The sequence below is a fragment of the Aegilops tauschii genome, chromosome 2 (genome assembly GCF_002575655.3).
Source record: "Aegilops tauschii subsp. strangulata cultivar AL8/78 chromosome 2, Aet v6.0, whole genome shotgun sequence".
NCBI classification, from domain to species: domain Eukaryota; kingdom Viridiplantae; phylum Streptophyta; class Magnoliopsida; order Poales; family Poaceae; genus Aegilops; species Aegilops tauschii.
Genome location: NC_053036.3, coordinates 590,717,520 through 590,730,114, shown reverse-complemented (window position 1 = coordinate 590,730,114; position 12,595 = coordinate 590,717,520). Strand labels below are relative to the sequence as shown.

The window sequence follows — 12,595 nt, the reverse complement described above, 5'->3', positions numbered from 1 at the left end:
AGTTCGAAAAAAGTACGTGAAAATTATATGTGCTCCGCTTGAACGTGTCAAAATTCGTTTGAAAAGATTGTGATTTGTTGGCCTTACAGAAAAAACCCGGCACAACCACAAAAAAGGTCGACCCATATTGGAAATACGAATTTGTCTTTTTTTGTACGCCACCTGTGAAAGTATAAATGTATAATGTTATGAAATTGTGCATATACAAGGTATATATGTTTATGTGTGTTCACAAAAAGAATTATAAAGTTTCCGCGCTGTGGAAATTTTTATTTTGAAAACGTCCACCATGGTGGTCGACAATCATCAGCATTTTTCTCTAGAAAATGTGGTCTCATCTAATCCAAGGATGCTAGTGTTCTGAAAACCGAAATTGTAAAATCCTAGGAATTTTTCTATGTGGGAGTTTTTATTTGTGCAATGGAATGTTACATTATTTCTTCTATATGGTATATTTAATTAGGATTTTTTTCTGTGTGGGATTTTTTATTTGTACACTAGAATCTTATATATGGTTTCTCCTATATGGGCTGTTTCAATTGCATTGATACACGAAAATTGATTTTGGAGCTCAGCCTCCATGGAGGCCAGTTAAAAAAAATCAAAATTCAACAAAATTCATATTTTTACATTTCAAAAAATCCTGAAAAAAATACTATATACATGGAGGCATAACACACATGTGTGTAAATTTTTAGGACGAAATACGTTGAAAGGAGGGTTGTACAAAAAGGACAAAGTTGTGGCTTTTCAACACATGATACTATTGACCCCAAAAAGCCCATGAATTTGTTTTTTTTTCACAAATCGCATCTCTCAAGGTATTTCATTTCATTCTAGAACAAGATGTCGCTTTGGCCGTTTTGCGCCAACAAACAGACTCCATCCAGTCGTTAGAAGATGTCGCTTTGGTTGTCCTGTAAGTAGCACCAAACGAAGAAACTTCTAGAAGACAGGGACCCAGGACACCTAAATTATGTACCCTTGAACGAATGTACAAGCTAAAAGCAAGTCAAACAGTATTCGACCCTACCACGATAAATGTGACGAAACGTCCACATGTTATCATGCAAATCTCGGACGATATGCTCCTGATTCGGAGGTTGCATCGAGTAATCCTACAAGTCCAAAGACAAAACCTATGTATGAGCTGAAGCATTCACGGAGAACAACCAAGTGGGCAGAAGAAAATGTGGGAACAGCTTCTCTGCAGCTCTTCGCGGCACCGAGAACCCGCCGTGAGTGCTCGTATCGCTCGAGGTCAATTTCTTGCAGAAGTACTCAGCTGGATGCTTTGCTCTTGGCATAGCTGCCGAGACACGGGATCGGGAACACGTCGGTTTCCTGAAATTGACAGGATCTTCGGATCAGGTGCGACAGTCTTACAGAGTTTACTGGTTGAAGGGTCATATGTGCGTAAACCTCATCGGCGTCCTTGTCAGCCTGTGCAAAATACAAGCATTCAACAGTGGTAATGATAATGCTTACGACCACTAACCCCTAGACCTGAACCTGAAGATGAACCGTGTGCACGTACATGCATGGTGATGTTTGGACTTGGCACAGCAGCTGCGACGGTAGGCTGGGGTACTTCGGGATGCGGGAGTTGGGCGTCTTCTTGGTGGTGGCCGCGACCTGACAGATCAAGAAAACCTTCAGCATTCCATGTATGAAGTCAGGTGATCTAAAACAGTTGACAACAGAGTAGTAGCAAGCTAGAGAGAGAGGTCGGGTTGGGTCCGCATGGCTGGCTGAAAACCGGCCTCAGAGTAAAATGGCGCCGGGAATCTTGCTATACTAGCAGACTAGCCCAGCTTAGGTGCTCGACGGAATGTCGTCTTCTGGGAAGCGAGCTCGCCTCGGCCTGGAGCATGGCGGGGCGTGGGGTCGAACAAGGGAACGAGGTGAACGCCCCACCCTTCCTATAGGATCACTGCTAGAACTAGTCGTTGAAGCAGGCGAGGCGAGGTGTGGGGTGTGAGGCATTTCACAAGAGTGAGAAGACGACGAAACCACATGCAGGTGTCATTTCCAAGAGCAGAAGCGGAAGCAGAGATCGCCGGCGGCATTCGAAGCTAGTGCTGACCAGTACGAGTGCTACGGTGACGAAAAAACGGTCGGGGGTCGAGAGTTGAGAGGAGGCAATCGGAGAAATGGGGGGCGTGAGGCAGAAGCGAGATAGAACAAGAGACCGAGAACCTACCTTCTCCGGCGGGCGGGCGGGGAGGGAAGGAGCAGAGCACCGACAATGTCTCCGAGGAGGAAGGCACACACCGGCAGGCAAGTGGCGGAGCGAGTATGAAGAGGAGGGGGGACGGGGGATCGAGCAGGCAAGTGCCAAATGCGCGACGGCAGGGGCGAGGCGAGGCAAGGCAAGGCGAGGCAAAGCAAAGCGGTGGAGTGGAGGTGTGCCCGGGAGCACGCGCGGAGGAGAGGAGAGGAGGCGCTTCCTCCGCCCCGCGGTGGTGTGGAGCCGTGGAGACGGTACGGCGTAGAGTGAAGCAGTACTAGGACGTAGGATGGGCCTGGGCGGGGTGGCAGTAGAGTGAGTAGTAGAGGCTAGAGGGCAATGATACATACGGTGCGCGCCTTTTGCTGGGCGCTTCTTCTCCCTTCATTTGCCAACAATGGGAATGGGATAAAAGATGCCGACCTTTCGACGGGGTAGCCATCAGCCATGATTCCTCATTCGCGCAGGCGCTCCGTCTCCGAACCCAACCCCAAAAAAAAAACTCTCTATCTCTCTCTCTCTCCCTTGCTTGCTTTGCCTCTCTTTTCCGGCTGGCTTGATCCCCACTGGCCACTGGGTCTGGGGCAGCTGAGCAGGGCTGAGGGAGGCGTAGTGGTGGTGGTGGTGGTACGCGCCTGTGGCTTGGCCTGCGACTACGTAGGTACGTACTTGGCGCAGCCCAACGCGTCCCTGCGGCGTGGGGAGACGTGGAGCAGTGGCTCGATTACGCTCGCGCCAACGTACCTACTGTACTCCACTGCACTGCTTGCTTGCTGACGGGAGGCCCAGCGGCACACGGAAAGAAAGAAACGGGGGTATTTCGTATGTACTACCTCCGAAAAAAATATAAGAGTGTTTAATCACTAAAGTAGTAATCTAAACGCTTTTATATTAATTTAAGGAGGGAGTACTACGTACCTGACCGCCCCGTCGTCCGTCCGTCCGTCCGTCACACCACGTCTAGTCGCCGTCCGGCGCACGCGGTGATGCCGTCACTTGCCCGGCGTGTAGACCAGCCACCAATCCGCCGAGTTTGTGCGTGCGCGCGCTCTGCTGACCGCTGGGTTTGCGAGTGAAATTCTGGTTTCTGGATGGGATTGATGTGCGGATGTGGATTTTTTGTCAAAAGGACCCCTGCCGAACGCTATTGCCAAAAAGACTACCCGCGGATAAAATTGTCAAAAAAGACCCCTTCACTAGTGGCGGCAGGCGCGGCAGGCGACACGTGGCACCTGCCGCCACGCAAGGAGGCGGCGGGCCCTTCCGTCACAGCAGGAGGCGGCCGCGCGGGGTATAACGTTATCTGCACAGCGCCAGCAGTCGGGACGGAACGGGGTGGGCCTTGTGGGCCATGCGGCCACCGGGCGATGCGGCGGGCGCTGCGGCTACCGCTTCCCTGGCCGACAGCCCCTGCTGCACGCGGGCCGAGGTGTGGGCCAGGCCGCCACGGGAGCAGGCGGCATCTCTGGTGTAGACGCGACAACGGACGCAGACGGGCCGTGCGTGATTCCATGTTGCTTTGCACGCGCTCATTCCCACGCGCGTGATTTAGGGCGATTTTCCCTGTTGCAAAGGGCGCTCATTCCTACGCGCGCGGACGACAATGAATTTGACGGACGGGAATCACTCCGGCTTTCTTCAGCGGATGCGACGGCACTGCGGGAATCCGAGGCTGCGGGAACCTGTTGTGCCGACACTACAGGGATCCTAAAATTTCCCGCTTTATTTTCTCACCATCATTTATCGTCTGAGCTTATAAAAGGAGACACCGAGGCTCTCGTCCAGCCATCCTCGAAATCGCCACTGCGCAAAGTGTGTAACACATTTTCTTACTCGGTATGAGTTTGCCTTGCTCGGATCAAAGCATTAGGCCGAGGAAAATGAAGAATGCAAGTTTGCCTCCGGGGGTGGCAGTCCTGCGGTGTTGGTGTGGCGATCTTTGCAAGGTGAAGGAGGTTACAAATTTTTCAGATTGGTTGGGCATGAAGTTTTTCATGTGCGCCAATTATGAGGAAGATCCACCCATAGCTATTTCAGAGTACGACAAGCCTCCGGTATGCTTTAACCATCACAAATAGATATTGTTGGTATTTTGATAGATTATTTAATAACATTCTTGTTTCTTGTTGTAGTCTCCTCCGCCTCTATGCATGTACTATCGTTGGATTGACACGGAGATGCTGGCTTGGGCAGTGACTGAGATTCGTGAAAGAAGTCGCCGTGCGTGGAATAGTTTCTATGCGGAAGAGCGACGCGAGAAAGCGGAAGCTGAGGAGAAAGCAGAGCGAGAGAGAGAGAGAGAGTTAAAAGAATATTATGCGGAGCAACACCGTTTTTTCCAGGATTTAGGAAAGAAAAACAGGGAAGAGGCTCTTCGCATGGAGGAGCAGGAACGACAGCGAAAGGAGGCTCGTGAGGCGGAGAGGCAGAGAAAGAAAGGGCTCGTGAGGCCAAGGCAGCAGAAGAAGCTGGCGATGGAAAAGGAAAATATCCACGCTGGACTCAGTAGATTCCTGTGGTAGTATTTTAAATTTCGCAATCATTTGTATCTTTATTTCTGCAGTTTAATGTAGCTTTATTTCAGTAGTTAAATGTAGCTTTATCTCAATTGTACGATGTATCTTATTTTCAGTTGTACCGTGTCGTAATGGAAAAAAAATATAGTTATAGAATAAAGTAGTGGCATTTTCTTGCCCTCCACTAATATCGAACATCGTGCAACAACTACATAATGAAATTAAGATAGAACATAATGCCCTACAATAAGAGAGTACAAACTAATAATGCAAGTACATCTGAATTAAACGGTAGAACTGGAATACAGCTTAAAAACTACATGAAGGCATCATCGTCATCCTCCGTCGATGCAGAACTCTTGCCCTTCGAGGATGCAGAACTCTTACCCATGGACGATGCAGAAATCTTGCCCTTCGAGGATGCAGTACTCCTGCCCTTAGACGATGCAGAACTCTTGCCCTTAGACGATGCAGAACTCTTGCCCTTTGATGATGCAGAACCCGGAAGCGGCGGCATGAAGATATCATCTTCGTCCTCGCTCTCCTCAGTCCATAAAAATGGATGCTTTTCTGCAGTCCTTCTAAAAGTTTCACTCTTCGGCTCCACTACCTTCTTCCACCATGCATGCAACCTAAGAAGTTCTTTACGTACCTCCTCATAGGTCATTTCAGGCCACCCAGACCTACGTAATTGGTGAGCCAACTCATTTATTATGGTGTCACTACCGGTGAGTTCATCCCATGGAACTATCCTATTGTCCATCCTGAAATCGGTAGCTAGCCTCAGAAGATTCCTGCTCATCCCAGGGTGAAAACTACGATCGAAAGGATAATGGGACATCTCAACTACACTACACTCGAATGCTTATCCACCTCCGTCTGAAGGGGGTTTTATAGGTAGAGAGGAGAAAATGGCGGGAAAGAACGACTGCAGTATGGCGGGAAAGGGTTGGCGGGAAGGGGTTGGCGGGAAACGGGTGGTAGGAAGATATGGCGGGAAGGGGTTGGCGGGAAACGGGTGGCGGGAACATATGGAGGGAAAGCGTTGGCGGGAAAATATTGAGGGGAAAGGGTTGCGCAAAAATATATTTTTTCAATGTCTAAGATGGGCAATGGTTGCACAGTATTCATCAGCCAAAATTTAAAAAAAAATTCATTTCGGCCTAACATAAGCCGAAGAGTGGAGCGGGGTAGTATGGCGGGAGATATAGGCGGGAAAAATTGTTCCTGACTGGTGCATTTTTATTTTAGCATACATAGATGTTCAAATCGAAAAGTCTGATACTGACATATGTAGATACAATGGGCCGCACACGTGGATAGATGAATCACCCTACTTTACGACGACCACCTGGCCTTTCCTTACGACCGGAAGGCGACAAGCGATTAGGTGGCCGAGTTACACGAAGACCGCGGCCGTACTCCAATTCGGCTTCATGTGTCTGCAACTCCTGCGTAGGTGGTGGAGTCGCGAATCCTTGTTGCGAACCTGAAGCGTAATTGTAGGCGTATGGTTGTGACTCCGCGGGGATAAAAGATGGGCCAATAACGTCCCCTCCGAAGAACTCTGTAACTAATGATGTAACCGTGTCGCCATGATCATGTGATGCTCCCCGGATGCCTGTATTGACGCCACGTTGGGTGTTCTCATCGCCCCAATTAACATCAGGTATGTCCTGCACATAGAAACATTGTAAACAAACTGTTAGAGGATAATATATGATATCATTGTAAATGCATTAAAATGTAAACATGACTACTTGATCAGATCCCTTGCCTGTACTGTCTGGCCATGGTACGTGGTGCTGGTTTAAATCTGGTACACGAGTCTCCTCGGGCATGGAGATCCCTCGCGTGGAGAGATACGACTGAGATCCCTCACCTTGGGTGTAAGCATCATATCCTGTGTACGCATATGGGTTAGGGGAAAGAGTCTGCTCGGGCATCGAATCCAAGCCCGTGCCATGGTCCTGAGATGTCTGCCCCTGGCGAAGCTGCACCGAAGAAGAGCGATGCAGTGGCAGAGATGAGTCGTGTCGTGGCAATGTCGTTCTAGTACTCGGACCCTCCCCCCACTGCCCATGGCTCATACGCGCCTCGCTCGGTCTGGACGACGGCGCCGTACTCGGTCTGGCTGACCTCGCTACTAGCATGTTGTACGCTCCAGTGACAACGTCATCGCCTCTACCGCATTCGAACTTTGTTGCCATGTATTGTTGAAAACGTTTCTGGAATGACTTGCGAGCTGGGCCCTGGGCCGGCATGCTATCCGTAGCCATCTGCCCTACTTCGTTGCAACTTTCAAGATGAACAATATTTGGATGTTATTTAGTTCAAATGATGGACCTAAAAAAGTTACAAGTGATTACCATCTGGTCACGATAGTAAGCTGCATGCAGCTCAATATGTCTCCGCGCCTGCTCCTCCAGTGTGAGATGTATTGGTATAGTAGCTGGCTGACTGGCCAGGCTAGCACGTCTGTTCATGCAGTACCACTGCTTGTACGCTTGATCTGTACTTCCATCGTACGACGTGCAGCAACAGGGACGCCGCCTGCTGTAGTGGCGGCGTGGCCCACGCGCTGGGCCAGCGAGCAGCACGGCCTGTCGGCTAGGGAGCGATAGCGGCAACAGTGGCCGCCTCGCACGGTGGCGGCATGGCCCACCTGGCCTCGCTCGTTATGTCGCGGCTGCTGCGCTGTACATAACCCGTTACAACCCGCGCGGCCGCCTCCTGCGGTGGCGGCAGGGCCCGCCGCCTCCTGGCGTGGCGGCAGGTGCCACGTGTCTCCTGCCGCGCCTGCCGCCACTAGTTAGGGGGTCCTTTTTGTCCATATTTTCGACGAGTGGTCCTTTTTGGCAATTCTGTTGGTCAGGGGGTCCTTTTGGACAAAAAAATACTACATGAACTTCGGCATACTCCAGCGGCAAATCGTGGGTGCTACGCCTGTGACGCGAGCGTGCTGCCACTTCGACGTGACCCTTCGAGGCCACAAATTGGGGGCGGATTCTACAGGCTCGTAAATACGCTCAGGCCAACTCCACCGCGCGACCCCAAATCGTCCGGGCCTGTCCGTTTGGGTCTAAATGGACAAATGAAGCGACCCAACACGCGACCCATCCGTAAAAAGCGTCTGTTTCTGGTCCGGCTTGCCCCATCTCGAGCGCAAATTTGGTTCGGCTTTGCGGTCGAGCGGACACCGAACGGACGCTTTCTGCGTCCTCCCCGACTGCTCTTGTCTGGGCCTAGACCCATTTGTCACCCTCCCATCGATCTCTCTCTCTCCTTTTTCTCTCTCTCCCCGCTCGCGCACCTCGCAGGCTAGCGACAGCTGCAGTCCCCGCCGGCGAGCGGGCGCGTGGCAGCGAGAGGTGAGCGCCACGGGCGCGGGCGGCGCGGGACGGCGCTGCAGGCGCGATGGTGGGCGGCGGCGCGGGCGCGCAAGCAGGGCGCGGTGGTGGGCGCGCGAGCAGGGCGGCGGCGCGGGCGCGCGAGCAAGGCGCGGCGGTGGGAGGCGCGCGGGCGCGCGAGCAGGGCGCGGCGGTCGGAGGCGGCGCGGGCGCGCAAGCAGGGGGCGGCGGTGGGCGAGGGCGAGCGCGACGCGGCGCGGCGGGGGCAGGGCGAGGGCGGGCCGAGGCGCGGGCGGGCGAGGCGGTGGCGGGTGGGGCGCGGGGCGGTGGAGGGCGCGGGCGCGACGCAGTGGTCGGGGCGCGGGCGGCTGGAGCGCGGCGCGGTGGCCGGGGCGCGGGCGCGGGTTGCCGGAGTGCTGCAGACGCCGGCGCGCGAGCGCGGAACAGGCGCGGCGGCCAAGGCGAGCGAGGCTGGTGGCGCTGTTGCGGCTGAGCTCGGTGGGCAGGCGTTGCAGCGGACGGCGACGGGCACGAGGGCGGCGCGACGGGGCTCGCTGCGAGCGTGGGCGTACTCGGCGTGTGCGTGGCCGAGGCGGACAGTTTGGGGTAGTCGCCGCGCTGGGCGTCTCCACCCAGAGCCGGACATGCGTGTCCGTTTTACTACCTATTGCCACCCCAAACGGACGAAATCCGGACAAAGCGGACGTCCGTTTGAGGTCGTATGGTGGAGTTGGCCTCAGACTACGTCACGTTCACAACTTAATACGAGTATGGCATTGCGTGACAAGTACACAATCCCCATGGCAGGGCACTAGAACAATCTTCCCCCGTCGTTTATAAAAGGCGTGTTTGGTTGCAGTAGTGAATAGTAGCTGCATTGCATACACATCTCAACCCAGCCTAACTCTGAAAAAACAGCCTCATATGCGACATCTGCAAGTTGTTTGGTTGTCTGTATATGGACTTCCTACATTAGGGGTTCAACTTTGGCACATTGTTTGGTTGCCTGCATTGTCTCGGCGCATACAACTACACGCTGTTTGGTTGCCCACACGGGGTATGATTAAGAGCTAGCACTTGCACTTAGCACACATGGTTAAGAGCTAGCAGAGGAAGGGGGAGAAGAAATGCAGTGTGCGCCGGACCATGGCGACTGCCGTGGATAGTAGCCGTGGCGCCGTGTCCGACATGACGAGTATGGAGTCGTGGACGAGCGACCCCGTCGGCGGCACGGCGAGCGACACCGCCGGCGAACTAGTTGCGGTGCTCGCGCAAAGACAGTCGACAGAGGAGGAGAATGTAGTGCTCGCGCCATGGTATCGTCAGTGCAGTGGACGAGAGAGGAGGCCGAGATGATCGACGCCGGAAACGACTCTAATGTAGTAGGGCGAGAGAGAGGTGGCCAAGATGATCGACCCCGTCGGCAGCGCGGCGAACTGCAGTGTGCACGGAGGCAGAGGACACAAGAAAGCAGTGTGCGCGCCATTGCAGCGTCAGTGCAGTAGGAGGACGGCAGAGAGTAGGCCGAGATGAGCGACACTGATGTCGCTTGAAGCTACGTCGGTATTTCCCCAAAGAGGAAGGGATGATGCAACACAGCGGCTGTAGGTATTTCCCTCAGATATGAAACCAAGGTTATCGAACCAGTAGGAGAACCAAGCAACACAACGTAAACAGCCCCTGCACACAGATAACAAATCCTCGCAACCCGACGTGTTAAAGGGGTTGTCAATCCCTTTCGGGGTACGGCGCCTCAAGATAGGCAAACGGACGTGAGGTAAATTGTAGTAGATTGATAGATCAAACGCCAAATAAAATAAATAGAAATAAAATTCAGCAAGGTATTTTTGTATTTTTGGTTTAATAGATCTGAAAATAAATGCAAAAGAAAAGTAGATCGCAAAGACAAATATATGAGAAAGAGACCCGGGGGCTGTTGGTTTCACTAGTGGCTTCTCTCGAGAAAAATAGCAAACGGTGGGTGAACAAATTACTGTTGGGCAATTGATAGAACTTCAAATACTCATGACGATATCCAGGCAATGATCATTATATAGGCATCATGTTCAAGATTAGTAGACCGACTCCTGCCTGCATCTACTACCTCCACACATTGACCGCTATCCAGCATGCATCTAGTGTATTAAGTTCATGGAAAAACGGAGTAATGCAATAAAAACGATGACATGATGTAGACAAGATCTATCTATGTAGAGATAGACCCCATCGTTTTATCCTTAGTAGCAACGATACATACGTGTCGGTTCCCTTTCTGTCACTGGGATCAAGCACCGTAAGATCCAACCCACTACAAAGCACCTCTTCCCGTTGCAAGATAAATAGATCAAGTTGGCCAAACCAAACCCAAATATCAGAGAAGAAATACGAGGCTATAAGAGATCATGCATAAAAGAGATCAAAGAAACTAAAATACTTTCATGGATATAAAAAGATAGATCTGATCATAAACTCAAAGTTCATTGATCCCAACAAACACAACGCAAAATAGTTACATCATATGGATCTCCAAGAGACCATTGTATTGAGAATTCAGAGAGAGATGAAGCCATCTAGCTACTAACTATGGACCCGAAGGTCTACAAAGAACTACTCACGCATCATCAGAGAGGCACCAATGGAGGTGGTGAACCCCATCCGAGATGGTGTCTAGATTGGATCTGGTGGTTCTGGACTCTGCGGCGGCTGGATGAATATTTCGTCGACTCCCCTGGGGTTTTGGGGATATTGGGATATTTATAGAGCAAAGAGGCGGTCCGGGGGGCACCCGAGGTGGGCACAACCCACCAGGGCGCCTGGGCCTCCTGGCACGCCCTGGTGGGTTGTGCCCCCCTCGGGGCACCCCCCAGGTGCAACCAGGGCCCATTATGTTCCTTCTGATCCAAAAATATTCTCCGTGAAGTTTCGTTGCATTTGGAGTCCGTCTGATATTGATTTCCTGCGATGTGAAAAACATGCAGAAAACAGCAGCTGGCACTTGACACTATGTCAATAGGTTAGTACCAAAAATGATATAATATGACTATAAAATGATTATAAAACATCCAAGATTGATAATATAATAGCATGGAATAATCAAAAATTATAAATACGTTGGAGACGTATCAGCATCCCCAAGCTTAATTCCTACTCGTCCTCGAGTAGGTAAGTGATAAAAATAGAATTTTTGATGTGGAATGCTGCCTAACATGTCATATCATATCCTTTTATTTATAGCATGGAAAAATGGACTTTCATGTGATTCAAATCAATAGTCTAGTTTTGACATGATAATTTAAATACTCAAGCATATCAACAAGCAACCATGCTTTTCAAAATATCAATGCTAAAATAAGTTATCCCTAGCCCATCATGCTCAACCATTGATCTATTCATGAAACACACTCGCATATTAGCTACACCCAATACTTAAGTATGATCATATTGCCTCCTAGTTGGTGCTTTTTTAACAGAAGATGGAGACTCAAATTCAAAAATAAAAATTGCATAAAGTAAAAGAAAGGCCCTTCGCGGAGGGAAATAGGGATTTGTAGAGGTGCCACAGCTCAAAGCAAAAAAATTCAGAGATAAAAGAATTTTGGGAGGTGTATCCATCCCACCAACGAAAACGACTTAGAGTTCCCAACACTTTCCATGCTAAATATATCATAGGCGGTTCCCAAATAGAAAATAAAGTTTATTCCTTTTTCCACCATACTTTCACTTTTCATGGCTAGCCGTATCCACGGTTGCCCTCCATACCAACACTTTCCAAGGAATTTATTATTTGACAACATAAAGTAAATTCATTTTTTTCATTTCAGGACGGGGCATCCCTAAAACCTTTGCCTTACTCTCGTGCAATGACAAGTGAATAAACACTCATCGTGAGAATAACACATCCAACATGGAAAATATTAGCCACCCCTCACCGCTCCGCGAGCGAAACAAACACACAAAAGAAAAGTTTATTTTGAAAATTAGAGATGGCACATGCAAATTTGCTTAAAATGGCAAAAGAATACCGCATATAGGTAGATATAGTGGACTCATGTGACAAAACTGGTTTGAAGGATTTTGGATGCACAAGTAGAGATCATACTTAGTGCAAAATGAAGGCTAGCAAAAGATTGAGAAACGACTAACCAAGAAACGGATAATCTCATGAGCAAGCATTAAGCATAATTAACACCGAATAATGCACCGCAAGTAGGATATAATTCATTGCATGACTATTGACTTTCGTGCTTGCATAGGGAATGACAAACCTTAACACCAATATTCTTACTAAAGCATAATTACTCATCAACATAACTCACATATCACATCATCATATCTGAAAACTATTACTAAGAATCAAGTTTATTTTGTCCAATGATCTTCATGGAAGTTATTATTATATCATTCTTGGATATTTATCACTTTGGGACTAATTTTCATGTGTTGCTTTTCATAAGCTCAAACAAATATAAGTGAAGATCATGAGCATAATTTTTCTTTCT

At 50.0% G+C, this 12,595-nt stretch overlaps 1 protein-coding gene across 1 annotated transcript; it reads right to left on the bottom strand.

Annotated features, from left to right (window-relative positions):
* Positions 1–924: 924 nt before the first annotated feature.
* On the bottom strand, positions 925–2,897 carry LOC120973784 (uncharacterized). Its single transcript, XM_045233352.2, has 4 exons — positions 2,204–2,897; positions 1,538–1,635; positions 1,423–1,443; positions 925–1,344 (listed from the first exon to the last, which is right to left on the bottom strand). Exons 1-4 carry the CDS (start codon positions 2,576–2,578, stop codon positions 1,140–1,142), a joined length of 699 nt encoding a protein of 232 aa, XP_045089287.1. The 5' UTR covers positions 2,579–2,897; the 3' UTR covers positions 925–1,139.
* Positions 2,898–12,595: the final 9,698 nt, after the last annotated feature.